We start from the raw sequence: 26,056 nt of genomic DNA, 5'->3' as shown, positions 1-26,056 counted from the left end.
GGCACCGCGAGCTGCGGCTCCTTCAGCCGCCCTCGGGCTCCCTCATCGCGGGGAGAGGCCACACGCAGGGTTCTGGCTGCATATGGCCGTCGTGGTGGTGCCAGGCGGCTTTTTGTCCCACCCAGCTGCCCTCAGGAGCAGCCCAGCCCGGAGGTGCTGAGGGGTCGGTGCCCCCTCAGAGCCACGGGAAGGGTTTCAGGTGTTGAGATCCTTGGAAGACCACACCTAAAAAAAATAAATAAAATTGGGGAATGGCCCCTTGCGAGATATAAAGTACTATATTTCATGTACTTTTGCAACTTTTTTTTTTTAATCTTTCCTTAAATTAATTTTTAAAGTGTTAAAGTTTCTCCTTTTGAAGATGCTGTGGGTCTTCAGTGCTCAGTGAGCATATTTAGCAATTTAATTGCAATCTTTTCATGTGCACAGTTATCTTTGAGGTCTTTTTCAACCTAAATTATTCTATTTTTGTACTAATTCGGAAAAATTGGGCTAGAGAGTAACTAAATTATCATAATTCCTTAGAGTTCCTTCAACCTTTTCCAACCTTAAAAATTAGGAAATTATTTGATCTGGTTTTATTTATTTTTTTAACCTGACCAGGTTTATTACTGTCACCTTGAAGGGAAAGCAACAAAAGCTCTAAAAAGCTCTCAAATTCCAGCTCCATGCATTGAAAATGGGAATAATCCCACAGTGCCCCTCCTTTTCAGTGTCCCCATCAAGCCTTCCTTGTGAAATGTAAATCCCCAAAATCTCTGTGTTTACCTTCTTCCACAGAGCTGGTGCTTTCAGTCTCTTTGTTTCTTTATCATCACTGGTTGTGATCTGTGTTCTTGTTCCACTGCAGAGTCATGAGATAATTAATACTAAAACACCCCTACTTGTTAGTTTACATGTTTCTGATGCCTTTAAAATCAGTTTAAAATGGCTGATGATATTGCACAGGGGAAAACAGAATTTAATACATTCTTCTTGCATCCAGAATTGCTTGGCAAAGCTGATGGTGCACAGGGGACCAGACTCCAAGAGGAAAACCAGAGCTGAGAGCACAGATTGCATCCTGGATGAATGTGGGCAGGAGCTGGATGAATAAAGAGGTATTAATTCTTACTGCATCTACCATTGAAATGGAATAGAAGTGGGCAACTGTTCAAAAGCAAAGTAGGATGGAATTAATCTGGTTTTCTTGTGACCTTTTTTTTTAGGGTTTCACTCACAGCAACAGTTCACCTAAACCCATTTCCAATACTTGCTGTAATAGGAAAAAAAATACATCTAAGAAAAACCATTTGAAAAACCCTCACCACAAAACTCACCCTGGTATTGGATTTCTGAAACAGGTTCCAAAGAGCAAATCCAAGTGTGTAGGATAAGATCAGGACATCAATACATAATGCTTGTTCTCCATCAGAGAGATTTTAATTTATCCTGTCAACATGAGTTAATTAATAATTAAAAAGGGCACTGTGATCCTTATGTGAGAAGTCCTATAAAATGAAAATTCAAGCAATCTCAGATGCAGTAGATTCCTGTTTATTAAAAAACATGTTCAAGGATTTACTCTATTACTGTTTCAATTACAGTTTAAGCAGCAAGATTCTGATAACATTTAAGCATTATAGAATCTGTGACTGCCACATGCCTGGAAGTGTCCAAGGCCAGGTTGGAGCAGCCTGGGATAGTGGAAAGGGGTGGAATGAGATGATCTTTGAGGTCCCTTCCAAACCATTCTGGCATTCCTGTTGATCTGACTCTGCATCTTCTTTTGACTCCTCATGTGGGAAGTCTCATATTGTCCTTCTCACATTAATTTTCTTTTTAATCCAACTGTGCTGTCTTGAACTTCACCTTTTCAGGGCTAATATCAGGCTTGCCCTATGACAGATCATTTTAAAAGTCCAAGTGGACAGGCATTTGGAATTAGAGTCCAAACAAAGTCAAACCAGGCTGAAATAAACTGCATTTAAGGTTAGCCCTTAAATAAATAGTGAGGAGCCAGGGCAGTCTGTACAGCAGATGGCATTACAGGTAGTATTTATCACACTCCAGTCTCAGGGCTAAGATACTTGGGAGGGAGGATTGACGTCAGCTAGGAGTGAATCAGTTTTAAAACAAGCTGGAAACCTGCTTGTGCCTTCAGCAGTTGATGACTTTGTGCAGCACTTGTGCTTTGCACTCCCCTGTGCATTGATTGGTCTTAGCAAGCCTAGCAGGAAGAGTTCATTCTGTTTTTGCAGCTTAAGTGAGCTGATGCAAATAGATCTTGGACTTTGAGGTGGGAAGATTCCACCCAGCTGCAGTAACCAGGGGGATGCCCTTTGCTCGAGTTTTTGTGCCAAATTTGTGCATTGGGGAATTTTAAACAAATATCACTTGGCAGGATATCGACTGTCAGGGTACAAGAATAACACTGAGTAAGGCAGCAGGGCATGGGCTGGGAGGCATTTACAGGGAGAGCTATCCAGACTGACACTGAACAGTGGAGAAAACCAGTTCTGAAGTATTTTATGAAAAACAGTTGGGTTTTTGTCTCACAGGAGCCCAGACATCCTCTGAATGAAAACCAGGAGCAGTTTTTCATCTGGGCACAGCGTCCTCGTGCAGGAGTGACAGAGTTCATCAAGGGTTACTAATTACCATGTAAATGATGAGGTCGTCTGGCTGTCTGGACAGACTTGGGTGGGTGACCTGGGGTAAAATCATGGGATCATTAAGATTGGAAAAGACTTCCAAGATCAAGCCCAGCCTTCGACCAAATACTCCCATGCCTGCTGAACTGTGTCACCAAGTGCCACATCTGCTTTTTTTTTGAACACTTCAGGGGGTTGTGACTCCACCACTTCCCCAGGGAGGCTGTTTCAAAGACTTTCAAGGACAGAGGAGTGTGAAGAGCTCACCGTGTGCCTTGGCTTGGGAGCACTTGGGGAAGCACAGAGCTGTGCTCTGCCAAATGAGTTCATCAGCCCTGAGCTCACCATGTTCCTCAGCACTTGAGCCACAGCTGCTGGGCAAAGTGGCACAGAGAGAGCCCTTCCAGCCCTGGAAAACTCGGCATTGAGGCATGGAGAACTCAGCTTTAGCTGGGGAGGATCACAGACTGAGCAGCACAGCCAGGTAATGCAGGACAGGTCACCTTGCACCAGCCTGAGCTGCCTCAGGGCACTGCAGGCAGCAGCACAGAACAAGGGGTTAGGCCAGGCTGGACTTGAACCAGACAGGACCTGGACAAGGAAGAACGAGACTCAGGGAAGGGAAAGAATGATTCTGTGGGGGAAGCTCTGCAAATATGTGCTTCCCTTTGCTGATAAAGGAGGGTGTGAGGCACTGAGATGAGCTACCTTGTTTGTCTGCTCTCACACCCTGCCAGGCCCTGGCAGCAGCACTCCCTTATCTCCAGCACATTGGCACATTCAGCTGTGCAGCCATTCCCTAATCCACCACCCTGGGCCTGGGCTGCTCCTCGTGTTCATTCTCCTTCTCTCTGTCCTGACAGAGGATTAATTTTTTAATAAGTTTGGATGCAATTTCAGCTTTAGCTGGGTAATTCTCACGCATTGCTTAAGCCTTTAGCAGTGTAAGGGGGGCAATATTGTCTCTGTGAAGGTACACAGGGAGCAAAATGCCTCCTGTGTGATAACGAGGGTGCTTCAGCAGCCTTGTCGGTGGCTTGTGGCACAGAGCTCTTCCTTTCACTGCAGGCAGCTCGGGGGGCAGGTTTCACACCTGCCTCTGCTGTATTTACACCGCTATTGTTTGTTATTTACGTGTCTCGGGTTGTGTGGGCGGCAGCAGCCTCTTGTGCGTGTACCCAGAGGAATCAAAATGAATTTGCAGAGCAACCTGCTGGGAACTTCCAAGAGGAAAAAGCATTTTTTGCACACCCACGAGCAGCACGGAAAACCGAGCTGCAGAAAATGAGGAATTGAGTCTTTTTGAATATTGTGGGTCTCTACAGCATTGATGCTTTAAAGTCGTTGCTGTTGAAATTGTCCAGCTGAGAGCTTTGTGTCACTCTCAGCTACAATTAACGTGGTTTTTATTGGGTTTGAATGATGACTGCACAACACACCCTTCTCGTGAGGCTTCTATTTGGCATTTCACGTTCCTTAACCAAAAAGGATTAACTACGGATTTGCAGAGAAGCCTCTCACGCACGGCGCTGAGCTGGCTCTGTCCGCGGCCGCACCGAGCCGGGGAGAACAGGGCGAGTCATCCTTGAGGTTAAAAAAAAAACAAAAACCAGAACATTTTTGCGCGGCGTGACTCACATAACCGTCCTCAGCAGGCACGAAGCACCGGCGGCCAGCGAGTCCCCGCGAGTTATTCGGAGCACGCGAGACACGCGGGGCGTGGAGGGCAAGTATGTGGGTTAGGCGCAGCCGCGCTGTGCCCGGTGTGAGAACGTTAATTGCGTTAATTGCGCTAATTGCGGCCGGGCCGGCGCCGCGGGGGCTGCCGGGAGCCGCCCGCTGTTATTGTCCCGCAACATGCAAATGAGGCGGGGCGGGGAGCCAATGGGGGGCGGCCGCGCGCCGGCGCCGCGCACGCGCGCCGGGAGGAGGGGCGGAGGCCGGGGGGCGGGGCCGAGCTGGCGCCCCGCCCAGCGCCGGGGCCCTCACCTCACCTCAGCACGCGCGGCGAAGATGGCGGCGGCGGCGGGCGGCGGGGCGCGGGGGCGGCGCGGGCGGCTCTGACCGGGCACTGCGGGCGGCGAGGAGCGAGCCCGGAGGGAGCTCCGAGAGCTCCGCGGGCAGCGGGGAGCTGGCACAGCCTCCCTCGGGGGGTGGTGGGGGGGTGGCGGTGAGCCCGGCCGTGAGGGGCAGCGCGCGGGCCGTGAGGGGCAGCGCGGGCGGGTGAAGCGCAGCGCAGCCGGAGGGACGCGGCTCCGCGGAGCGCAGGGCTCGCAGCGGCGGCGGCGGCGCGGGCCGGCGGGCAGGGGAAGGAAGGCTGGCGCCCTGCGGCGGGCGCTCGGCGGGCAGGAGGCGGCTGCGCCGGTGGCTCCCCGCGTTCCTGGCGCTCGGCTGCTGGGCGCCCCACGCCATGTTCTCGGTGCTCTCCTACGGCAGGCTGGTGGCGCGGGCAGTCCTGGGCGGCCTGTCGCAGACGGACTCCCGCGACTACAGCCTGGTGACGGCCAGCTGTGGCTTCGGCAAAGATTTCCGCAAGGGCATCCTCAAGAAAGGCATGTGCTACGGGGATGACGCCTGTTTCGTGGCGCGGCACCGCACCGCCGATGTGCTGGGTAAGTGGCGGGGCCGGGGGCTGAGGTGGCTTCGGCCTCGCGGTGTCACCTCCCCGCTCCTTCCCGGAGCCGCACATGGCGAGCGGCTCAACCCCCAGCCTCAGACAAAGGAGCTGCTTCTGCCTGTCATTGTCACCATGAGTTCGCTTTTTTAGCTTCCCGAGGAAGCTGTCGGGCTCTTTGTTGCGGCTCTGCCCGCCTTTGGCATAGGGGGTTGTGTGTGCCGGGTGTCCTGGCCCAGCTTGGGCATTTCACCTGTGGGTGCCTGTGAGGCCTGGTGCCTCCAAAACTCAGAGAAGCAGCTCCCAGTGCGTTTCACTTTCTTTCTTTAAAACCTACCCGAGCCCCGTGTACATGCATTGCATTTAAGCAGACAAGATCACTCGAACAGGCACTTCCTGATTTTAACGTGTGCAATGTCCTTGTCAAGTGAAAGGCAGAGTGACATTGAGACTGGAATCAAATGTCAAACTTCAGTTTCGTTGTTTGTTCTGGCCTGATTGCCCTCTCTGGGTTAGAATCGCGGGCGAAATTAATCTTAAGGGTTCAAATTTTAGAAGTAGTGAATAATTATGGATAATCAATAGAATCTTCTGACTATGGGCAGCATTGTTTTTGACAGTGCTTTGACCTTTCTCCTGTCTACTCAAGGTTGAATTTGGCTGACAGGCACTCTGCACAGGTTAGCTGTGGTGTAACTACCAGAAGCAAATTTTCACCAAAACTTTGACACTTAAAAGGAAGCTTCCTCCTCCCTTCCCCTGTCTGTGTTTGGGTTTTTTTGTTTTTTGGGGTTTTTTTTTTGCCTTTCTTTGTTTTAAACCGGTAGGGTTGCACTGTGCTGTCTCATGCTGTGGAATTGGTTGGTGGTTCTTCAGTTTGGCGCTGTCATTGTAACTTGGTTGCCATTTAACAGAGCCCGGACGTTTTCCTCAGGAAGCTGCAAGTTGGTGCTAGGTAACAGTTATTGCTGCTTATTCTCGAGGGAGCTGTTACTGTAAGAGTGATGCCACAGCTTTCAAGATGTGGAAGGTTGGTGGGTGAATTTTAGACACTTTGCATCTTCTCTCTGGTGCCTCTTCCAGATAAACTTTTTAGGATTAGAATTAGTTGTTGGACACCCTTCCTTTAGCATGTGACTAACCCTGGCTGTCTTTAAAGTTCATGCTGGGCCAGCACTGATAAATAACTGAGCAATTGGTGTTTGCCCCTAAGAGAAATGCAGCATCTCCTGTTCTTTGAAGTGGACTCTTTGTGTGGGGAAGGGACAGATTTAGCCTCTTTGGATGATGTTTAGGGGGTTTTGGCCATATTTGGTAATTACTGCATGTGGACCTACAGTTTGTCTTGTGTTCCTGCTGAAGTCAACAGAGAGTTGCATTTCTAAGTTAGTCTTTGCATTAATTTTCATGGCAACTTGGAAACAAACAGGATTGTTGCTCCACTTAAGGATCCAACAGCAAAGAGAGCAGCAGAGCCAGGATGCCTTAAGTACCCAGAAGCAAATAATTTAAATAGAAAACCTGCTGGTTTGTTTGATTTTTGGATTTTTCCCTGGTAAAGCTATTTTTACATCACTTCTTTATTGCTTTTTAAATATACATACTGAAAGCCCAAAATCTCTGTACTTTCTGCAAAAGCAGGAATGTTTAGGTGGGTTTTGATGCTTCTAACTTGATGCTTTTTCTTCTTCATCTATATGTAGCTCTCAGGTTTACAAACACAGTAGTTTTCTCCCAGTTTCTGCTGCTGGGATCATCTCTTTACTCTCTCAGCCAGCCCTTTTGCACTTCTGCAGAGACAGTTTCAGCACCACCAGTGTTTTCCTGCCCTCAGTTCCTCTTACTCCCATCACAAATCTAAGGTTCCTTAATGATTTTTTTTAAGGGCCTCATAAATTTTGTGCTACCTCAGTACCTAACTGTGCAGCTCAACAAAACTGCCTGAGCTGAACTGTTGGGTTTCAAATTTAAATTTGTGACATTTAAGGAAGAGGCTCACAGTGAACAGTTGACACAGTAAATTTCAAGTGTATCACTTGGAGTGAGTAGTCATCAGTGACAAAGGCAGGCCAGATAATTAATGTGAAATTCCTTTGTGCCAGGGTTCTCTAGAAGTGTATTATGGAAAGCCTGCCTGTGTGGGATGGATTGGGTGTGGTGGAGCAGTGAAAGAACTACTCCCAGCCTTTGGCATGAGTGCTTGGGGATTCATTTTCTTAGGTCAAACAAGAGTTGCCTTGGCAGATGTTTATAGCAGAATCAAAATGCTAAACACTTCTTTTGTTGTATGTGTGCTGTATAGTTCAAAGGCTGAATGTTTAACAGTGTCTTCTAGTCTGAGCTTTATCCTTTCACACTAAGATCAGCAGAAAGCTGAAGAAGATTCAGGTTATTTCCAGTTCTCCCATAGTTGTTCAAGGCTTGATAAGGCCTGTTACTGGTGTACTTGAATTCTTGGGGCTTTTGTCTCTCATTTTTGCTTTTACCTGGAACATACCTGTCAGTTTTCTGTGTTTTCTTACCATTCTGAGCACAGGGAGAAACAAGAAGCTCAGAACAGGAGTTTTTCCTTAGGGATCACCCTAAGGAAAGGAAATGGCTTTGCTGCTAATGTTAATCTCTAGAGCTTTACAATTCAGGCCTGTGTTTCCTTTCTCTGCTGCTTGTACCATGATGTACTTCTCTGTTCATTCACTGCCAGTGTCTTGGGTGTTCAGATCCTCAGAGTATTGAAATCTCTCACTGAGATTTGGGAGACATTCTGCATTGCTTCATGTCTGATGCCTTTGGAACTTTTGAGGACAGAAATACTGTTTTTTTTCAAAGTTGAAAACCAAAACTCTGACACATCTGTTTTTTCTCATTAGCATGCAAGTAGGATTTTTACTACATGGAGAACAAGCCAGATTTTTAAAATGAAACAGTTTTATAGCCATTTCACTAATTTACCAAAAGTAAACATTAAAGCCAAGATTTTCCCCTCTAGAAATTTTGAGGTGTCACATGCTGGCGATTTTTCCTTAATTTTGGGATCTACCTTTTCTTGCTTGTTGTGGTCTTATCAGGCTCCTGATTTCTTTGCTCGTTTTTTATGGATTTTCCAAGCTGTTGTGTGAGTCATTATTGAAACATTGCAGCAGCCAATGCGCATCCCGTGACAGCATCACTTATACAATGTCTGTGCTGGGTACAAGTTTGGGTGTAGCCAGTGTGACTTGACTCTTCCAAACTATTTCTGTCCCCTAGGAGTAAGGAAAAACTGTCTGGCAGCAGGAAACTCTTTGTTCACTGCAGAGTTAAAGTTTGACAGTTGTTCTATTTGCTGCAAATCTTGATTTTTAGTTTTTTGGGGGTGAGGGGGGAGTGTTTGGGTGCTGTAGGGAAGCTGCTCTAAAGTGAAAGGAACTGCACTTGGTTTGAAAAATTTGTCAGCAGCCTGCATAGGAGGTAGGTAAAACTGCAGAGTGACAAAGCCCTGGAATATTGTTAGTGTCACTGTCATCAGGAAAAGTAAACTTCAACACCTAAAAGGATTTGTAGATGAAATGTCAAGGTTGTGGCAGCTGTGGAGGAGGGAGGGATCCTTCCTTGGTCGCCTGAAGGTTGTAGAGGACTATGTTAAGTGGTTTATTTGGTATCATACCTATTAAAGAGATTGCTGCCTTATCACAACTTATCACACTAAAGGAGCCGAGAATCGCCCTCCTCCCTCGGAGTCACCTTTCACCTACTGTGTGAGAGCTCAGGGTGCCTGAGAGGCAGCAGGCAGAGATCTGCAGGGCTGCACACGTGTCTGTTTGTAGCAGGGCACAGGAAATCTCCTGTTCAACGTGGGAGCATCAATGCTGGCATCTGTAGGGAAACTAGAGATTGAGAACCATCCCATTAACAGTCACTGACTTTCTTGTCTTGAGCTGCTCTGGAGCAGCATTGAATGTAACCTCTGAAACTTCTGTCTGGTTATTCTTCTTTCTCACAGTTTCTGCAAGGACATTGCACACAAGTGTCCAGGTCAGAATTTCCAGCTGAGCACTAGTTTTAACTAAATGCTAGAGAAGCTTGGTGATGGCAGCCAGTTTTCCATTCATACACAGATCTTGGCCTGAAGGAAGAGCAGGTTCTGTCAGAAATCAGAGGGAAACAAGCAAAGCTGAGCACAGTTTAATCACACCTATGCCATAGAAAGCATTGGAAAAATCTCCTGCTCTTTGCTCTGGTTCATCCATGCTGTGAAAACTGAGCCTGAGATGGGTCAGGCTGGCAGGGATTTATTTCAGTGTCTGTCCCCAGTACCTGTCCTTCCTCAGCAGTTCTGCAGTCACTGAACACCTTGAGAAATTAGGTAATTGTAACTAGGGAATTTTTTTTATAACGCCTGCAGAAATAATTTATAGTTTAGTGTTCTCCTGGAGTGTCCCAAATGCACTGAGTGATTTCTCAGGCTTCAGTAAAATAGGGAGGAAATCTACCTGGTAAAAATCTGCTTCTGGGACAAGTGTGCTGTTGCAGAGGTGGGGAAAAGATAAAACGAATTATTGCTTTATTCTGGGAGCAGATGCACAATTTAATGTTTCCAGGTCTGTGTTTCTCCTTCAGTTTGTTCCTCAAGATCATTGCTCACTTTGCCTTTGCTTTTTGCTCCTTTGTCACCCAGTTACTCTTCCAGAACCTTTCTGTTTCTTGCAAGGGTAGTTTAAGTTTTACTGTAACAGTGTGAATAAGTAACCTTTCCTTCTGTAACTTGTTAGCAGTCACACACAAGCTGCCCTTAGGGATATGGGTTTAACTGGGTTATTTCTTTGTCAAAACCTTGAGGGGAGGATAGACACCCTTTGGCTCTGACAGATCCAGGGAAGCTGCTGAGGGTCAGTGCTGGCTTTGAGCATTGGATTTGCTTTAGAGAACCTGTCTAGGTGTGTGATTTATCCCATCACTGATAAAACAAGAAATCTTATCATTTTATCTCAGTTCTGATGTTGACAAATACAATGTGCTATATTTCAAACTTGTGTGGTGCAGCTCATTGCACTTTTTAACCATTTTATCCTCTGTATTTGATGTAAAGTTGAGTTATAAATATATCCTTTTAATGTTCTTTTAGCAGTGATTCATTGCTATTTCAGGTAAGGATCTCAAGAAATTGAAAGTTCAGTAGGATGTGCGGAGTGCCTTAGGAAGTTAATTGTGGTTGCATGCAAAAGTAGCTCCTGCTGACACACTTGTGCCTGCCTGGTGCTTCTCTGTATGATTTTTATTCTTGGCTGATGCAGTATTTCAAAATATCCAGATCTCAAGAGATTTTTGGGGCAGGGTGGTACTTTTTGGACTCTGACCGTGGGCAGTTTAATTTGCCAGCTAACCAGCACTGCCCCTCATAACTTTATTTATATTAAACAGAGTTTGATCACTATCAGGGCTTTGTTATGAACTTTCAGGCTGTTTAGTTTATATTTGCTGTGAGCCAGGCAGAACACCTGGATCTCACTCACACAAGTGAGTGGTGAAAAGCAGATATTGCTGCTTTCAGCACTGGCTGCTTTTCCCTGGGCTTCTGCAGGGAACTCATGTGCTGGCAGGCAAAACAACTTCACATTTGCATTTCAGCTGGTATCTTATCCCAGGTGCTTTTAACATTTTGAAATCAGCTTTAATAGGTTTCACCACCAGCATCTTCCCTGGCTCAGTTTCAGTGCTGCAGCATCAGTCATTTGTGCTTTGTCTTGTAACTTCCTGACAGGTGTTTCTCTGAGAGGGATTTTGATTTTCTGAATCTTTGAGGAGTTGGAAAAAGTCAGTTTTTGGATTGACACATGCAGCAAGTATTTTATCTGGCAGGCATATTTCTGTATTTTCCAAGGCAATGTAGTGGAGTGTTAACTCTGAGATTCTGAAAGATCTCTGTAGTACAGTTAAATACTTGAGAAGTATTTATTCTTTTGAAGTAATTTATTGTGAAATTTTCAGTTGCTTTATTTACAATGATGGTTCATCTGGCTGCAGGCATTGCACTGTCACGTGGATGTTTGTGTAATTTCTGCATGGACTTGAACAGGGAATAGCCACAGAAATCCTCTTTCTATAAAATTTTCTCATTTACTGAATGGCATGAATGGAAAAAAAAATAACCCAAACAATTGAACCCCAGTTCAATTTCAGCAGTTCTCAGCCATGCAGTTTGTCTTAAATGTCCTGTGATTCCTGATTTATAACATGGTTACTACTGGAACACATTGGTTTATGGCTCAAAGGAAAACCTCAGCATTTGTTGAAAAGGTAATTATTTTGAATATATACCTTATTTTTATCTTGGATGAAAGCAAAGGTATTATATATAAATAGAGCTTGGCATTATTCCTTTTGAGTGATCCTGCCAATAGCAACACCTTTGAATTTTCTTTTGATGACAGAGGGAAAACCTGGTATTAATCAAAGCTGAGTTTTTAGTTTTTGCTACATCTGCAGTTTGAGTTTTGCTCCTTGTTTGCTGTATATAAAATAGCACAAAGTTTACTTAAACTTTATTCTCATTTACATTTCATCTATTTCAGTAGCAGTTTACTCAAACTATTTCAAAATCACATATTCCTTTCCCACGTGAAACTGTTCAGTTTACAGAGATTGCAGAATGTAAAGATGCTGGGTTATTTTAAAACCTTATTGAAGGTAGGACAGGATGATTAAAGGTCTTGGCCCCAAACCTTTAATAAACCCCCACCTTTTCCATTTGGGGCAAGGCCAGGAAATGGAGTTGGTAGCTGCTGGGGGGTGTGGAGGTGTCACTGTGGGGAGTCCCTGGGGCTGCTCCTGAGTGCAGTGGTTGTGTCAGCTCAGGGGAGGGGGAGCCAGCAGAGCTGTTCTGGTGCTCTGGGGTCAGTCTGTCTGTCCTCTCAGGTGTGGCACCAAGCAAAGCTGGGCAGTGTCTGGAGGGTGATTGCTTTGGAAGGCACAGGCAGACTGCTTAAAGCTGTTCATAGCTTGCAAAAACAGTCAGGAAGGTGGGCAGACCAGGGCAGTGCATGACTCAGGACAGGGTATGAAGGGCGCTGCCATGATCATGGATTCACATTTCCTGCCTGCAGTAAGAAATGAACGGAGAAAGTCAGATGGTGTACTCATTTTTCCTTTAAAAATTGAATAGGTTTTGATAATTGACCTTCTCAGGTGTTTGCTGTGGTGGTTTCTGAGCAGTGTTTGTGTTTCAGTGTTTCCCAACACTGATGTGAAAGGATTTTCTGGATTGCTTCAGGGAACTCCATAACTTCTGCTGAGCTTTCTTTGTAACTGCTTTGGGAGCCAAGAGCTTTGGGCAGTATTTGTCAAACATCTTTTCATTGCATTAACTCTGTTGTCAGTGAAGCACTGCAGAAATACATCTGGGCTATCTTCATTTTAAAGAGAAGAAAAAAAAAAGTTTATCTGGTAACTTCACATAAAGCACCATTGTTTAACCTGAAGCTGGGTTTCAGTTTCAAGTTTCTGATCTAGAACCTTTCCTTTATGATCTCTTCTTCTAGGCTTGTCTGTGTGGCAGCAGAAGGCAAAGGGTTAATCCAGTATTAACCTGAGGTTGTGACACCTGTAGGGAGAGGATTAATCTGTTCTTGAAGAATCTAGAAAAGTTATTTCTGAGATTTCGAGTGCTTTTGCATTGAGCTTCTTCCCAGGGCCTGCTCAAAGAGGTGAATGCAGGGACCTGTATTCCTGTAACATTCTTCTGAGGAAACATAGGGACAAAGCAGGTGTCTAAAAGGTTGTGCACTATTTTAGGGAGAAATCTGATTAATGTTGGTAGGCTGTTCAGAATCTGGCGATAACCTCCTGTCAGATTATAGTTCACGCCAAGGTCGGCTCTAAACCTTCCGTCTCAGTTTCACACCATGTCCCATGTGAAGGGCGTTTGGAGATGAGGAAATTGACTTTTATCTTCTCACTCACATCTTCGTGCCTTTGATAACAGGAGGAGACTGTCCTTCAGCACAATCTGAGCACTGAAATTTGTGCTTTTATCATCAACATATTTCAGATGTACTATGTTTTGGAAATATCTGCTTGAAATGGTTTGTCCCATGCTGAGGATCAAAAAGATTTTGGGAAAAATTTCCACATAGTAACATTCTAATCTCAAATAATACCTTCAGCAGTATTTTGCTTTTATCATTTAGACAATTGGAAGAAGTTCAAAGCTCTTGAACCGAATGACTAGCAGAAAATCTGTCTATTGCTCACCTCCCTCTGCTCACCCCCTTTCCATGACCACAGTCACTATTTTCCCTGTTGCTTAGAAGTTTCCCAGGCTTTGGCAGAATTGGTTTAATTTTCTGATATCCAGGTTATTTTGAATAACTGAAAATTCTCTGGATCATAGTCAGTTTTCATTCTCTTGTTTGGCTGAAGCTGTAAGCAACAGACTGTCCTTGAAAGGGCTAGGTCCCAGCATTGTGTTGGTTACATGGGTTTTGGAAAACACTTGTAAAATGGAGATTTATTTTCTACAGAAATTGAGAGCACCAAATAGAAATCATTGTCCTTCATATGAGGAGGTAGTCTGAGGAAAAAAAATGTGCTGCTGAATAGCAGGAAGAGTTTCTGTGTCATTTCTATACTAGTTAAAATGTTGACCTTCACTTTTAACCTTAATTAAACCTCTTCCTTTTTAATGGACTAATGAGAGATTGATTCCCCACCTTACCCCCAAATATCCCATTATTTTTTCTCTAGTGGAGTCAGCCTCCTCATTCTCAGCATTAGACTTTCACCTTTCCTTTCAGCATTTTAGATGATATTTGGAGATTTGTCCAGCAGCTGATATCAGAAATTATCTTAAAAATACTCAGAAATATATTTGTTAATCAAAAGCATTTTCCAGGCAGGTGCCATGTCCTACCTTTTAGCTACTGAATATTGTAACTGATGTAAATAATTAAAGCCCTTGTTTTGAAAACCATTTGTGTTGAGGTAACTGTGGTTTTGTGTTTCCTTGCAGGGGTGGCAGATGGTGTTGGTGGCTGGAGAGACTATGGGGTTGACCCTTCTCAGTTCTCAGGGACTCTCATGCGGACGTGTGAACGTTTAGTGAAAGAAGGACGGTTTGTTCCAAGCAATCCTGTTGGAATTCTCACTGCAGGCTATTGTGAGCTGCTGCAGAACAAAGTACCTTTGCTTGGTAAGACACCAAAAAGATGTCAGCTCAGTCTGGGTTGTGTGTTACACATGGGCTTACTGAAGGATGCCTGAATCTCTGCAGCAAATTTGCAGGCAAATTTTTTCTCTTAATTAACTGAAAACATAAAAATGCAGTTGCCTTGGTGGCATCCTTATTTTCTCTAAAACTTTAATTAATTTAGTATTGCAGGGAGTGTTGATGTGTGTGTGTTTATATATAAAATAAAAGGCTTTCTGTGGGAAGGGTGAATTCAGAGTTTGCAGAGCGAGTTCTGCAGTGAAACATGCTGTGCACATGTGCTCACTCTGTATTTTATATGTATAAATAACTGTTCTCTGCTGAAAACTCTTTGTGGCACTGGTTGTGGCTTTCTGCTTCAGTTATGCAAGGAGAAATATTTTCTGAGGATGTTTGGATGTAGTTCTGCTCATTCCTGGCCTTAACTCTGCTCCCTTTGCCTTTTATGTCCAGTGGACTGAAACCCCAGCTGGTTGACTTGAGTAGTTCATATCATACAATCTCTGGTAGCATTATTTTTATAAATCTTTGTGGGGGGATTCATTACAGACCTTTCTGGAAGCCAGCTGAAGTAGATGCTTCACATATTCTGTGTCAGCCTTGATGGGACACAGGGCTTTCAGCTGCCTGGGGACTGGGAGCAGATAGAGAGGCCACACTTGGTCTCAGCTGACAGCTCTTCCATAGGGGCCACTTCTCTAAAGGCCATGAGACCTCTTCTGCACCAAGAAAATGTTTGCCCTGCACAAAATGCAGGCAGCTCACCTGACCTTATCTCCTGTGCCAGAGCAGTGCTGTGTGAGCTATATTTAACTGCTCTGCTGAGCTGGGAGCAGATGTTCTCGCATTATACACCAAAAGAATAGGTTGGAACCTCAGGAGTGACCTTAAGTGTCACCAAAATAGCAGTGGTCAGTCAGGACATTAGGATTTGGTGTGTTGAATGGTGCTTATTTGTGCAAAGCAGGTGTAGCTGTAAGTGAGCTGCAAAGTGGGGCACTGAGAGCTCTCCCTGTGCCTTTGGAGACTGAGCTCGCTGGGCTTGACCTTTGCAGTGCTGAAAAGCAGCGTGTGCTGAGTCACAAGATCTGCATTCCACACATGGCCTCCTGGTTACACTCTGCTAATAGAGTTAGAATTTGAAACTAATGATCCTTACTGTTTCTCCTTTAGCTGAGAACAGTATTTTTAGAAGGAGGAATAAAACCTTGGAATTACCACAGCAATGAGCATTTGGAGTTTATTTAAAATAAAGGGACAGGAGAAGACTTCATTAAGGAGGATTCATTAGACTGTAACTTCTCCTTGGTGTTGTGCTTGAAGCCTGGATAGTTGGTTCATCAGGATTGAATCCAGCAAATAATACCAAATAAAACTGAAATGGGAGAAAACTGTGCCATTTATTGAATCACTCTTGTGTTGCAGCACAGTTTTGGACACTGTCACATATAAATTCAGATTTTTTTCCAGAGATAGTTCTTTGACTTAACATTCATTAAGGAAGGAGAAGGTCTTGTCGTGTGTTCACTAGAGAGTAGATTCAGGGCAAGTGCATTGCAGGGAACTCTCTGTATTAGAAAGGGAATTGTCTGGAACAGGCAATGCCTGGAGCCAGCTGGACTTCTGCACTAGCAAGCCTGATCCTAAGCTTTGCTCACTGCAAGCTTGGGGTCTGTCCAGCATGGAGCTGTGCTTGGAAAATGCTGCTGGGAGAACATGAGGGTAGAAGGTGAAGACAGTTCATGAGCTGGTGATAGGGGCAGAAGTGCTGTAGCTTATTTCCCCCTCTTGGGGATTCAGAGGAGTTTTGGTGGCTGTGCTGTGCTGTCCTGTTTGCAGAATTGAGTGATTGCTGCTTGCTGTGAAGGACTTTGGGTTTCTTTGCAATACAGCATTTTTGTGGCTTGCAACCAAGCACAGTTGGTGGCTACTTCCCAGTGGATGAATGGAGAATTCCTCAGTGCCCTCAAGCATGGCTGGGATAGTTCCAAGCACAGTTGACATCATGTTTCTGCTATTACTTCAGTTTGGAGTAGTATTGGTCTCTGAAATTTTTTTTTTTTTTTCTTAAACTGGGAGATATGGTGTCCTGAAGATGTGACAGGATTATTATTTTTTAAACCTGAAGCAAGCTCTGCAGAGCCAGGCTGGGAGGAAAAGCATTTCATGTTCTGAGCAGAGAAATGCAGCAGAACCTAATACTTAATTGCAAACAGTTCTGTATTGGTGTGGTTTATTTACAGCTGATGAGTGAAACTGTGTGGAGAGCTCCTAGTATTGTATGGATGCTACTAGAATTCTATTATCTCCATGATTTTGGAATTTCAGTATTTTATGTGAGTTCTGTAAATCCGGTCCTATAGCAGAATGTGCTGACATATGTTGGGATGGAAAACTGTAAATAAAGCCAAACAAAACAGGTATTTGTCAGCATAATGTGTTTACCAAAATCAAAGCAGAAGAGTGAATTCTCCACAAAAATCATAGTTTGTATTGCAAAGTTTTCTAGCATTTTACTAGTTTTATTTTATATGAATTCTGGCGTTGTTGAGTATTTCCAATTCTCCTGACTTTCAAGCTTTGCTGAGTGTTGTAATAATTGAACTGTTGATCAGATCAGTGAGAGAACAAGCAGTTTGTGAAAGGCTGACTGCAGTGACTGTGTTTGCAGGGAGCAGCACAGCTTGTATAGTAGTCCTGGACAGATCAAGTCATCGTTTACATACAGCCAACTTGGGAGATTCTGGATTTTTGGTGGTCAGAGGTGGAGAAGTCGTCCATCGATCCGACGAGCAGCAGCATTACTTCAACACTCCCTTCCAGCTGTCAATAGCTCCACCAGAAGCAGAAGGAGTTGTCTTAAGTGACAGGTAAGGAGGAAGAGGAACTTGAATTTTTAATCTGTGTGCATGACCAGCTGCCAAAGAGTTGCAGTTTTGCTGCTGTGGGGCTCTGCTGTACCTCATAGGATATAAACACATCTCCAGTCAGGTCCTGCACCTGCCACGCTCCCTCTGTGGGTGCCATGAACATTTCTCACCTTGCTCTTAACTTTGTACCTGTTGCACAGTCTGCATTTATTGGGCTGTTCATGGTGGGGTATTCCCATAGCCATGGGCTTGTTCTGATCCATGGGAAGATGTCACCCACTACAGCTGCTGTGTGGACAATTGGCTGGGCTTCCCAGCAGAGCTTTGGTTCCAATCCCTGCCTGTGCTCCTTTGGGACTGTTTGGAGTAGCTAATTTAGATATCTTGGCACTGAGGTTGCAAGTGCTTGAAGAATAGAGCAGAGGGACATGTGACTGTAACTTGTGTTTCCAACTTGCTGTTTCCAGCAGCATATTGTATTTGACCAAAACCAGCAAAAAAACTGTTTGGCAGAACACCAAGCTGGGAATGAGAGTATGAGGAAAGGACAATCTGTTCACAGAAATGAGTTGTTTCAAAGGCAGGCTTGTTCTTGTGTCTTCCCTTAGGAATGTCAGGCTGATCCATCCTGACTTTATGAAGTCTCACCAGTAATATGAAATGAACTCAAAAATAAACAGTTTTCAAATATGTGTTAAAATGGAGCTTTCAAAATGTCTCACTCATGAAAGTGATATCCTTCATCTGAGTATAAGGAGGTGGTAACAGGATCTTCAGAGAGTGGCCATGGAATAAAGGGAATGAAGTAGGCAACTGAAGTTTTGGACTCAATGAGCTTGAGTCTTTTCCAACCTAAATGATTCTCTGCAGTATCAGGGCTGGTGCAGCAAAGGTTGAGGCTTTAATTCAAAATAGCTCTTTTTGGAAGTGCTGGTTAAGCTGTTGAAACTCCTGACCATTCTTGTGTATGGTTTTGTTTCTTCATCCTGCAACTGCTGAGAGGAAGCCAGGGTAGGACTCTGAAATTAGAACCCTTCAGTAGTCCAAGCTCTTTGTTAGACTAAAATTAAATGATGCCTTGAAATTCCAGAGCCATGAAAAATGTTTAATTTTTCTGAGATTCTCTTGTTATCTGTAGAACACCATAAAAACAAAAAGCAGAAGGATAATTGATAATGTCCAGTGGAAGTCAGGGAAGCCAAGTAATCTGAGTCATCCAGTAATAAGGAAAGCACAAGATAAATGTTCTCCCACACTTCAGCTCTGAATCATGATTACAGCTTTCTGCCTGGTTCCTGCACTGTTCCTGACGTTAATTAGCACTCATGCTCCTTGTCGAAGCGCTTCTCCTGTCCTTTTTTATTTGTTGTCCCAGTTCAGTGATGAATTTGGCTATATATGGCCATGGGCAGGCAATCTTTAATCTATCAGCCTTCCTGAAGCTACACAGCAGTTGAGCAAAGCAGCTCCTCTGTGTTCTGGCAGAGCCCAGTGGCCTGGGATGCAGCGATTTCTCCTTTTTACAGACCCCCTGAAGAGCCTTTAAAAATGAAAGGTTTGTTATTATCTTGCTTCTGAGAATCAGATTTTGCAGCAGTATTCATGCCCAAACTGGGTGTTTTCTCCTCCTGGTGTTGTGTAATGTGTTAAAGCATTCCAGCAGACTCTGGTCTCCTGGTAGTGATTTCCAGGCATGTTTCATATTCCATTGAATTAGAAAGTGATTCAGAATCCTGAAGTGTTTGGGCCAGGCCTGTTATGAATTGTTCTTTCAAGTATCACTCTCTTACATCTTCAAGATGAGCAGAAGGAAGCCCTGAGCTGCCATTCTGCTTACTGGTTTCCATGGAGACACACTCCTGAAGCAGATTAGTTTGCAGGATTGTTCATGTGGGAATTTTAACTGCAAATCCTGGTGTGGGAGCTGGAGCAGGACCTGTTTGCAGTCACAGGGCCTGTGCTGGGCTTTCCTCACAGCCCCTCCTGGTGCTAAAGCTGCACAGTGGGTGATCATTCCTTCCTCTTGCACAAGCCCCAAGGAGCAGTGAAGTGCAGCAGCTGTGGGTGTGCTGTTGGAGGTTGGTTGGTGTTTTTGTGAGGGCTGGAGTCCTTTAACCTGTGTCCATCCCCAGCCCTGAGGCTGCTGACAGCACGTCCTTCGATGTCCAGCTTGGGGACATCATCCTGACGGCCACAGACGGACTGTTCGACAACATGCCTGACTACATGATCCTGCAGGAGCTGAAAAAGCTGAAGGTGAGTGCCTGTGTCCTCAAAATCTCACATCTTTTGTACTTCCTGGACCTTTAGAGTTACTCCCTTTACTTCTAATACCTGAAACCTTTGTGTTTTATATAAAAACCCCACCACAAAGTGCTGTGTCCTGAAAAGGCTTTTCAGGTAATACCCCATGGGAGCAGTGCCAGGGACATTGACCCCAGAGGGTTTTCTCTTGGATCTGCATCCAGGCTGAATTCAGAAACAGCAGCTTGGACATAAATTTCCCAAGTGACAGCTGGGTCCATGTCAGTAACTGGTGAGGGGGGGAAGGAGGAGATAGCAGGTGCTGCCTCTGGCCACACACTGCATGTGCAGGTTGGAGATGATACACAGAAAACAGAGAAACCTCTCCTGGGTCACTTGAGGGTGAGCTTACACTTAAAATAATTTTCAGCTTCTCTAACCAGTAATTCTGACATAATATGGGCTCTCTGAATTGTGGGTTGCACGTGCTTGAAAATCTTCAGTGTTCTGTAAAAAAAAATCCTGTCAACTTTTCTGCATTAGTGACCACAAATGTTCTTTTTAAATAGTAAGAATACATTAAAATATTTTAACTTGGCTGAGAACATTTAGCTTCAGGCTATTTACTTACAAAAAGGAAAGTACACTTAAGGAGATATCAATATGTATAAACTCCTTGAGGAAACTATTCTGCTGTGAAATGCAAATAAGAGAATTACAGTGTGGTTTTAAGAGAATTTGGCCTCCTCCTCTTATCCTGCAGCTCCACAGGTCACTAATGTGTCCGTGGGGCTGCAGCCACCTCACAGCCTTGTCTGTGCAGTGTCCTGGCTGGCCACAGGAGCTGGAATTCCCTTGTGCAAGAAAGCTGAGCTCCACCTTTTGGCCTGTTTGGGAAAGGCACTGGACTTCCCCAAGAGGTTCAGCCAAAAGTTAATCACATAAATGCCTGCTAATTCCCAAACCTGCAGGGAAGGCTCTTGAAATGACAAGGCATTTAAAAATGGTTACAGACAAAAGAGCAGTGGTTGTCTCTCATGTTGGCTTGAGTGAGAAAAGCCTGGGAGGAAAGCAGCAGAATTACTGCAACAGGAAAAAAAATGTCCTTAAAACACAGCCTGCAGAAGGTGTGTGTGCTCTCAGTGCATTTTTCTCATCTGACTCTAAAGTGCCCCTTTTCCCAAGAGTGCTCTTGTCAGCTGGGTGAGAGAGCCACAGGTGCAAGACTTGCACTTGAGATAGAACAAATACTTTAGCAGAGCTGAGGCAGGGAGGGAAGGGGCTTGCAGGGTGCATTGCAGGGACAGCTGCCAAATGCCCTGTTCCCTTCAGGTGACATGGTTTAGTCTGCTTTGAGTGTTGTTCTTCTAAGTTTCTAAATTCTGGAAATCCTCCAAACCCAAGTCTGGAGCTGCTGGTGGGGATTTGAGGTCTGGCCATCCCTTGTGAAGATCCACAGCTGTAACCCAATGTACAAAGCCTAAAAAATGGGGAAGGCTCTTTTTGCAGTGAGGGATCTCCAAACCTGACACAGATCAGAATAAATGCTTCTCTAGATATCTGAATAAGAATAAACTTCTTTCCTCATGAATTTAGAACTCCAACTATGAGAGCATCCAGCAGACTGCACGGAGCATTGCTGAGCAAGCCCACGAGCTGGCCTACGACCCCACGTACATGTCACCCTTTGCACAGTTTGCCTGTGACAATGGATTGAATGTCAGAGGTAAGAGCTGCTCCTCCTCCCACTGCTGCTGTCTTGGAGAGATCTTCAGCAAACTGAAGTTCTGCTGTTCCAAAATCCTGTAGGAAAACAGAACAGTAGGAAATGTGAGCACCGAGCTTGTGTGGGATTTGGCAGAGCCCCCAGGGCCTGCACAGGCCATCCCAGGCCTGGCAGAGCAGGAGCCTCCTGTGGGGAAGCAGCTGGAGCATGGAGAACACAGAGCCCTGATTGTTTTATTTTTAATCTAATCTGTGCATTCCTGCCCCAGGAATCCTGCCTGAGATGAGTTCTCCAGAACTCCTGTATTCAACTAGTTGCTTGGATTCGGGTGTGTGGGTGGTGGTGTGTGAGGGTAGGTTTTTATTTGGGGTTTTTTTTAAGGTCTCCCTGCTGTGTTTCAACTGAGGTTCTGCCTACTCTTTGGTAGATTTGGGATTGGTTTTATGGTTTAAATTTGAAACCCTTGTATCATTGGCATCCTCATACTCATCTCTGTTGGTTCTACTTCTGTGTTTTAGAAAACACCTGGCAGACCCCAGAGCCTGAGCAAACACCTGTCTTTTAACAATATTTTACTTTAAAATAAATAAATAAAATTCTGCCAGTAAAGATGTTCTCATCTCTGTATCAGAAGAGCAGGATTTCTTTCAAGAACCTTAAGCCCCTTTCCTCAGTTAGCAGCTGTGACACTTGGGCTCTGTGTTGCTCCAAGCTCACTCAGTAATGAAGCTGCAGATCTCCAGAGTCTAAGGGATTGTTTGACTTCTCACATAACAAAACCTATCTCCTGGGCCATTTCTCCAGGATTTGAGTGTGTTGCTCTGATTGTTGAGGATTGAAAAATAACTATTGAAAACATTAAGTAGCTTTTAGGAAGACTGAGGTAATACAGTGCTGGAGAAGATGCTAAAGAGATGTTTGCTGTTTGATTTACAGTGGAAATTCCTGAGGAGATCTGGTGTCATGGCAGTTTACGTGTCACAAAGCAGTGTCAGGTGTTTCGTGCATTTATTAAAGAGTCTGCTGAAAACAGACTCTGTGCTCTGCCAGCTACCAGCAGTGTTCAAGGTTCTGACCTCCTTTTCATAGTTTGATCTCACTGGAGCTTAAAAGTTTTGTGCTGTGTTAAATGTCAGTGCGGTTTGGAAAGGAGGTGGGGGAGGCTGAGTTTATGTCTACTCAAACCAGATTTTGAACACTTAAACCAGTTTTGAAAGAGCTTTCCATGGGGAATGTCACAGATGATCAGAAGACAGCCCACCATGGTTGGATGCACTGAGAGGGTTTGTGCTTCCCTTGCAGGGGGGAAACCAGACGACATCACCGTCCTGCTGTCCATCGTGGCCGAGTACACAGACTGAGGTGCTGGCGCTGCCCGAGCCCCGGCCGGTGTCCTGCTGGCAGGATCAGGATTGTTCCTTCCTTCCTTCCCAGCTGCTCCCGGCTCCCTGAGCCCGCAGCCTGGCCCCAGACACAGCTGAGGCCCTTGCTAAGAACCACTCGTAGTCCACTGGTCTTGGTCTGCCAGCAAGAGATGGAGAAGCTCAAGGCTTGGAGCTTGTCTTTGAGAGCTTAGTCCTTGTCTGGAACAGGGGAGGATCCATCCCACGGCGTTGCTGCGTTGGAGATGTGACTTTCCAAGGAGCAGAATTGGTTGATCACCTTTCAAAGCAGATCAATAGGTAACACCTCTGCACGAGGGCACATTACTCTATTTCTAGGAGCGTTGGCTGTTGTTGAGGGTGTGTTACAGCCCCAGTTCCATAAAGCATAGTCTTGTTCCAGTGATAGCTGAGGTTTCGTGTTTCTGAGCTCCGGTTTTCAGGAGATTTATAACTGCTGTAAACATTCTGCTCTTGCCATCCATGGTGTCAGCCTTAGGAGCCTTTTCTAGTACAAGATTTCAAACAAACCTAGTTCAAGTTATATGGATGCAAAATGTGTTTTGTGATTTCAGGTGCTTAACTGTGATCTTAAGAGTTCTGCAGATCATTCGTCCATAATGGGCCTGGTTCTGGATGTTTTGGCTGTGGATAATTATTATTTTTTTTAAACAAAAATTCTAGCTCAGACTCAAACAGCCGAGCTGGCCACAGTTGAGGTCTTTCAGTGTTTGAACCCATCTCAGCGTGGGATGATGGTAAATGCTACGGTGGGAGGTTGCACAAAACAGCTCATCCTCAACTCCGAGCGTCTTCACTTTGGGTAGATAATTCTGTTGTTGATATAAAACATAATTTGTGTTAATAATTGCCACTCTTGCTTGTAGAACAGAATATGCTGCACCAGTTTAAGTCCAGTTGATCCTTTCTGACTCAAACAGGAACCTCTTTGCTTCTGCTGCGGCAGCAGCGAGTACGAAAATGGAAACTTAATGAATAATCAGCAAAGCTTACATTTCAATTTAACTAAAGTTTAGGGGTTTCAATGATCCTTAATGATGTTTACAGTTATCTAACAGCCACTTTGCAATATGACATTTCCTTTTCAATGACAGTAGCTCACATTTGTCCCCCCTTTTCCAGCCAGCTTTCCTTTTCCTTTCCTGAGGCTCATATGAAAGCTGAGAGCTGTAAAGATATATATATTTTTGGTCAGTTTTTCATTAACTTTTTTGCTGGTAGAGAAGTATGTAGAAATAAATTAAAGCCATGTTTTTATATATAAAAAGTCGGGTAATGTTGCTGTTTAGGTGAGTGCAGTTAAACTTGGTCAGTAAGGAATCTTACCTGCTCTCAAGAGGAGATTTTTACTACCTGGTTTATTGTATTAAAACTGTTTAAGTTTGAGGTTACCTCAACTTGTTTAAAGAATTTTTGTGGACTTGTACTGTATATTTGCGTAACTATGTCAAGCTTTTATTTAAGGTCATTTAACATGTACCATGTACATGTCATTTTACTATATTTCAGTGCATCATGCTTGTAACAGGCATTTCATTTATAATAAGTGATTAATTTGGGAGCTCTTCAGTAATTTATCTGCTATTCCTCAATTGGCATAATGTTAGATATCTACTTTAAATCACCTTGTAATTACTCGTCAAAATGCCTTAACTACCCTAACTTGACCAAAATAGGATTTTGGTGAGGGTATGGGGAGGATTATATTAATGAAGAAAAATTAATTAATTTTGCGACACACGAACAGTGAGTGGTGGAGAACTTTGCACAACCTGTCAGTCCTTGTTGTTTTTAACCCGAACAAGCTGTCTCTGGCTGTCTTGGAGGAATGTATTCACATGCAGAACAGGGCTTTGTTTCTTGTTTGGGAGGGGCCTTTCTCTCCCGACTCCGCCGTCTTTACATTTATCCAGTATTTACTTGCACGCTTCTGGATTAGAGCAGATTTGATCAATTCTTCTTTCCCTTTGCCCTTCCCTTCAGGGACGCCCCCGTGGCTCTCAGCACAGTTCCCAGCCCTCCCTGTTCCCCTCCCCGGCTTTCCAGGCCTTTTCCTGGGGACCTGTGCGGGTCAGAGGGTCTGGAATTCCCAGATTCCGAATTCCTGCTCCCCCGGGGCCGGGCGTGTTCCCTTTGTGTATCCACAAAGCCGTTTGCCTCATATCACACCATGACCTGTTGGGTTTTTTTAAAATAAAGAACAAATTTGGGTTTTGATTTACAAATCATGAGTTTTTCCCTCACCGGGCACACCAAAGACCAGTAAAGCTTTTAGCTTTTCCATCTGTTTATAAAGCAATACTGTATTATAAAGAATTGATATTTTTATCACATGCTTGATTGTTTTGGGTTTTTTTTAAGACGTGCACTCTGAACATATCAAACCTGATTTTTTCCTATGAACTTAACGCTGTCTGCGCACAAGTGATCTTTGGAGAAGGAAATGACAGGGCCCATCCTATCAAAAATAATTCCCAGCGATGCATGGAGCAGTAACACTTGCTAGGGGTTAGGTTAGTGGGAATGGTCACGAGAGGAATGTACAAGAAAGGTGTTCCCTGACTTGGGCTGGCTTGGAGCTGCTGCAGAGGGTTGTGGTTTGTTTTGGGAGCTGCTGGGTTGGGAGCAGGGATCTGGAGGAGCAGGAGGAGCTCTGTCCCCCAGGAACCCGGGATTGCTGCAGCAGCCACCGCAGGCATTGGGGTGGAGCAGGGGAAGAGGTGGTGAATTGGAAAAGCTCTGTGGTTCCTTGCTACTTTCCTGGCTATCTTTGGGAGAGCTGCGACATACAGTCTTAAAAGTCCTTTTTCAGGCTGAAAACAAAACCAAACCAAAAAGCAGATTTGGGACCAGGCTGTTACAAGTGAGCCGAGGAGAAGGGAGAGGTGATGATCTGGTGGGGATGGGAGGATTTAGTGTTGGAATGTCCCTCTCTTGGTAAGGGAATTCCTTTCTCCAGGGGAGGAGCAGCTGCTGTGTGGAGAACCCGACTGTATGCAGTAGTTTCTGACAAAGATAGCTGAAACAATGAAGCAAATCTGAGTCTGTATCTGAGGATGCTTTTTTGTTGCTGTTAAAATGAGACTATCATCTATGCTTACCTAAGAGGCAATTATGTGAATTTCATGTCTGAGGTATAACTTATGCAGGAATAGTTCTGTAAATACATTTAAATAAATTGTAAAGATATTTAATAAATATAGTATTTATACTAAAATGTGCTTTTAAAGTCAAGTTGCCTGCAAACCCTCTGTCTGTTGATGTGGGGATGTGGTTGGTGGCTGAGAGGCACAGCCAGGGCTGGGGGGCTGGGCTGTCACTGTGACCTCCCTGCACTGCTCTCAGATCCACACCTGAGTGACACCCAATGCTGTCTGCAGCTCTG

The 26,056-nt window shown here is 44.7% G+C and overlaps 1 protein-coding gene and 1 long non-coding RNA gene across 3 annotated transcripts; both read left to right on the top strand.

Moving 5' to 3' along the window:
• The first annotated feature begins 26 nt into the window (after positions 1–26).
• Positions 27–3,842, top strand: LOC130259895 (uncharacterized). 2 transcript variants are annotated; one of them, XR_008841712.1, is made up of 3 exons: positions 27–384; positions 986–1,100; positions 2,541–3,842. It is a non-coding gene; the product is annotated as an uncharacterized LOC130259895 (long non-coding RNA). The 2 variants fall into 2 exon arrangements; XR_008841711.1 differs by having other exon boundaries at positions 27–1,100.
• Positions 3,843–4,699: 857 nt separating this feature from the next.
• PPTC7 (protein phosphatase targeting COQ7) lies at positions 4,700–25,888 on the top strand. The gene is made up of 6 exons (XM_056504672.1): positions 4,700–5,245; positions 14,231–14,410; positions 17,100–17,298; positions 19,431–19,554; positions 21,139–21,268; positions 22,571–25,888. Exons 1-6 carry the CDS (start codon positions 5,044–5,046, stop codon positions 22,627–22,629), a joined length of 894 nt encoding a protein of 297 aa, XP_056360647.1. The 5' UTR covers positions 4,700–5,043; the 3' UTR covers positions 22,630–25,888.
• The last annotated feature ends 168 nt before the right edge of the window (positions 25,889–26,056 follow it).

Source organism: Oenanthe melanoleuca, chromosome 15 (assembly GCF_029582105.1).
Source record: "Oenanthe melanoleuca isolate GR-GAL-2019-014 chromosome 15, OMel1.0, whole genome shotgun sequence".
NCBI lineage: Eukaryota > Metazoa > Chordata > Aves > Passeriformes > Muscicapidae > Oenanthe > Oenanthe melanoleuca.
Note: the sequence above shows the minus strand (reverse complement) of the source record. Positions and strands in the feature narration are given on the sequence as shown.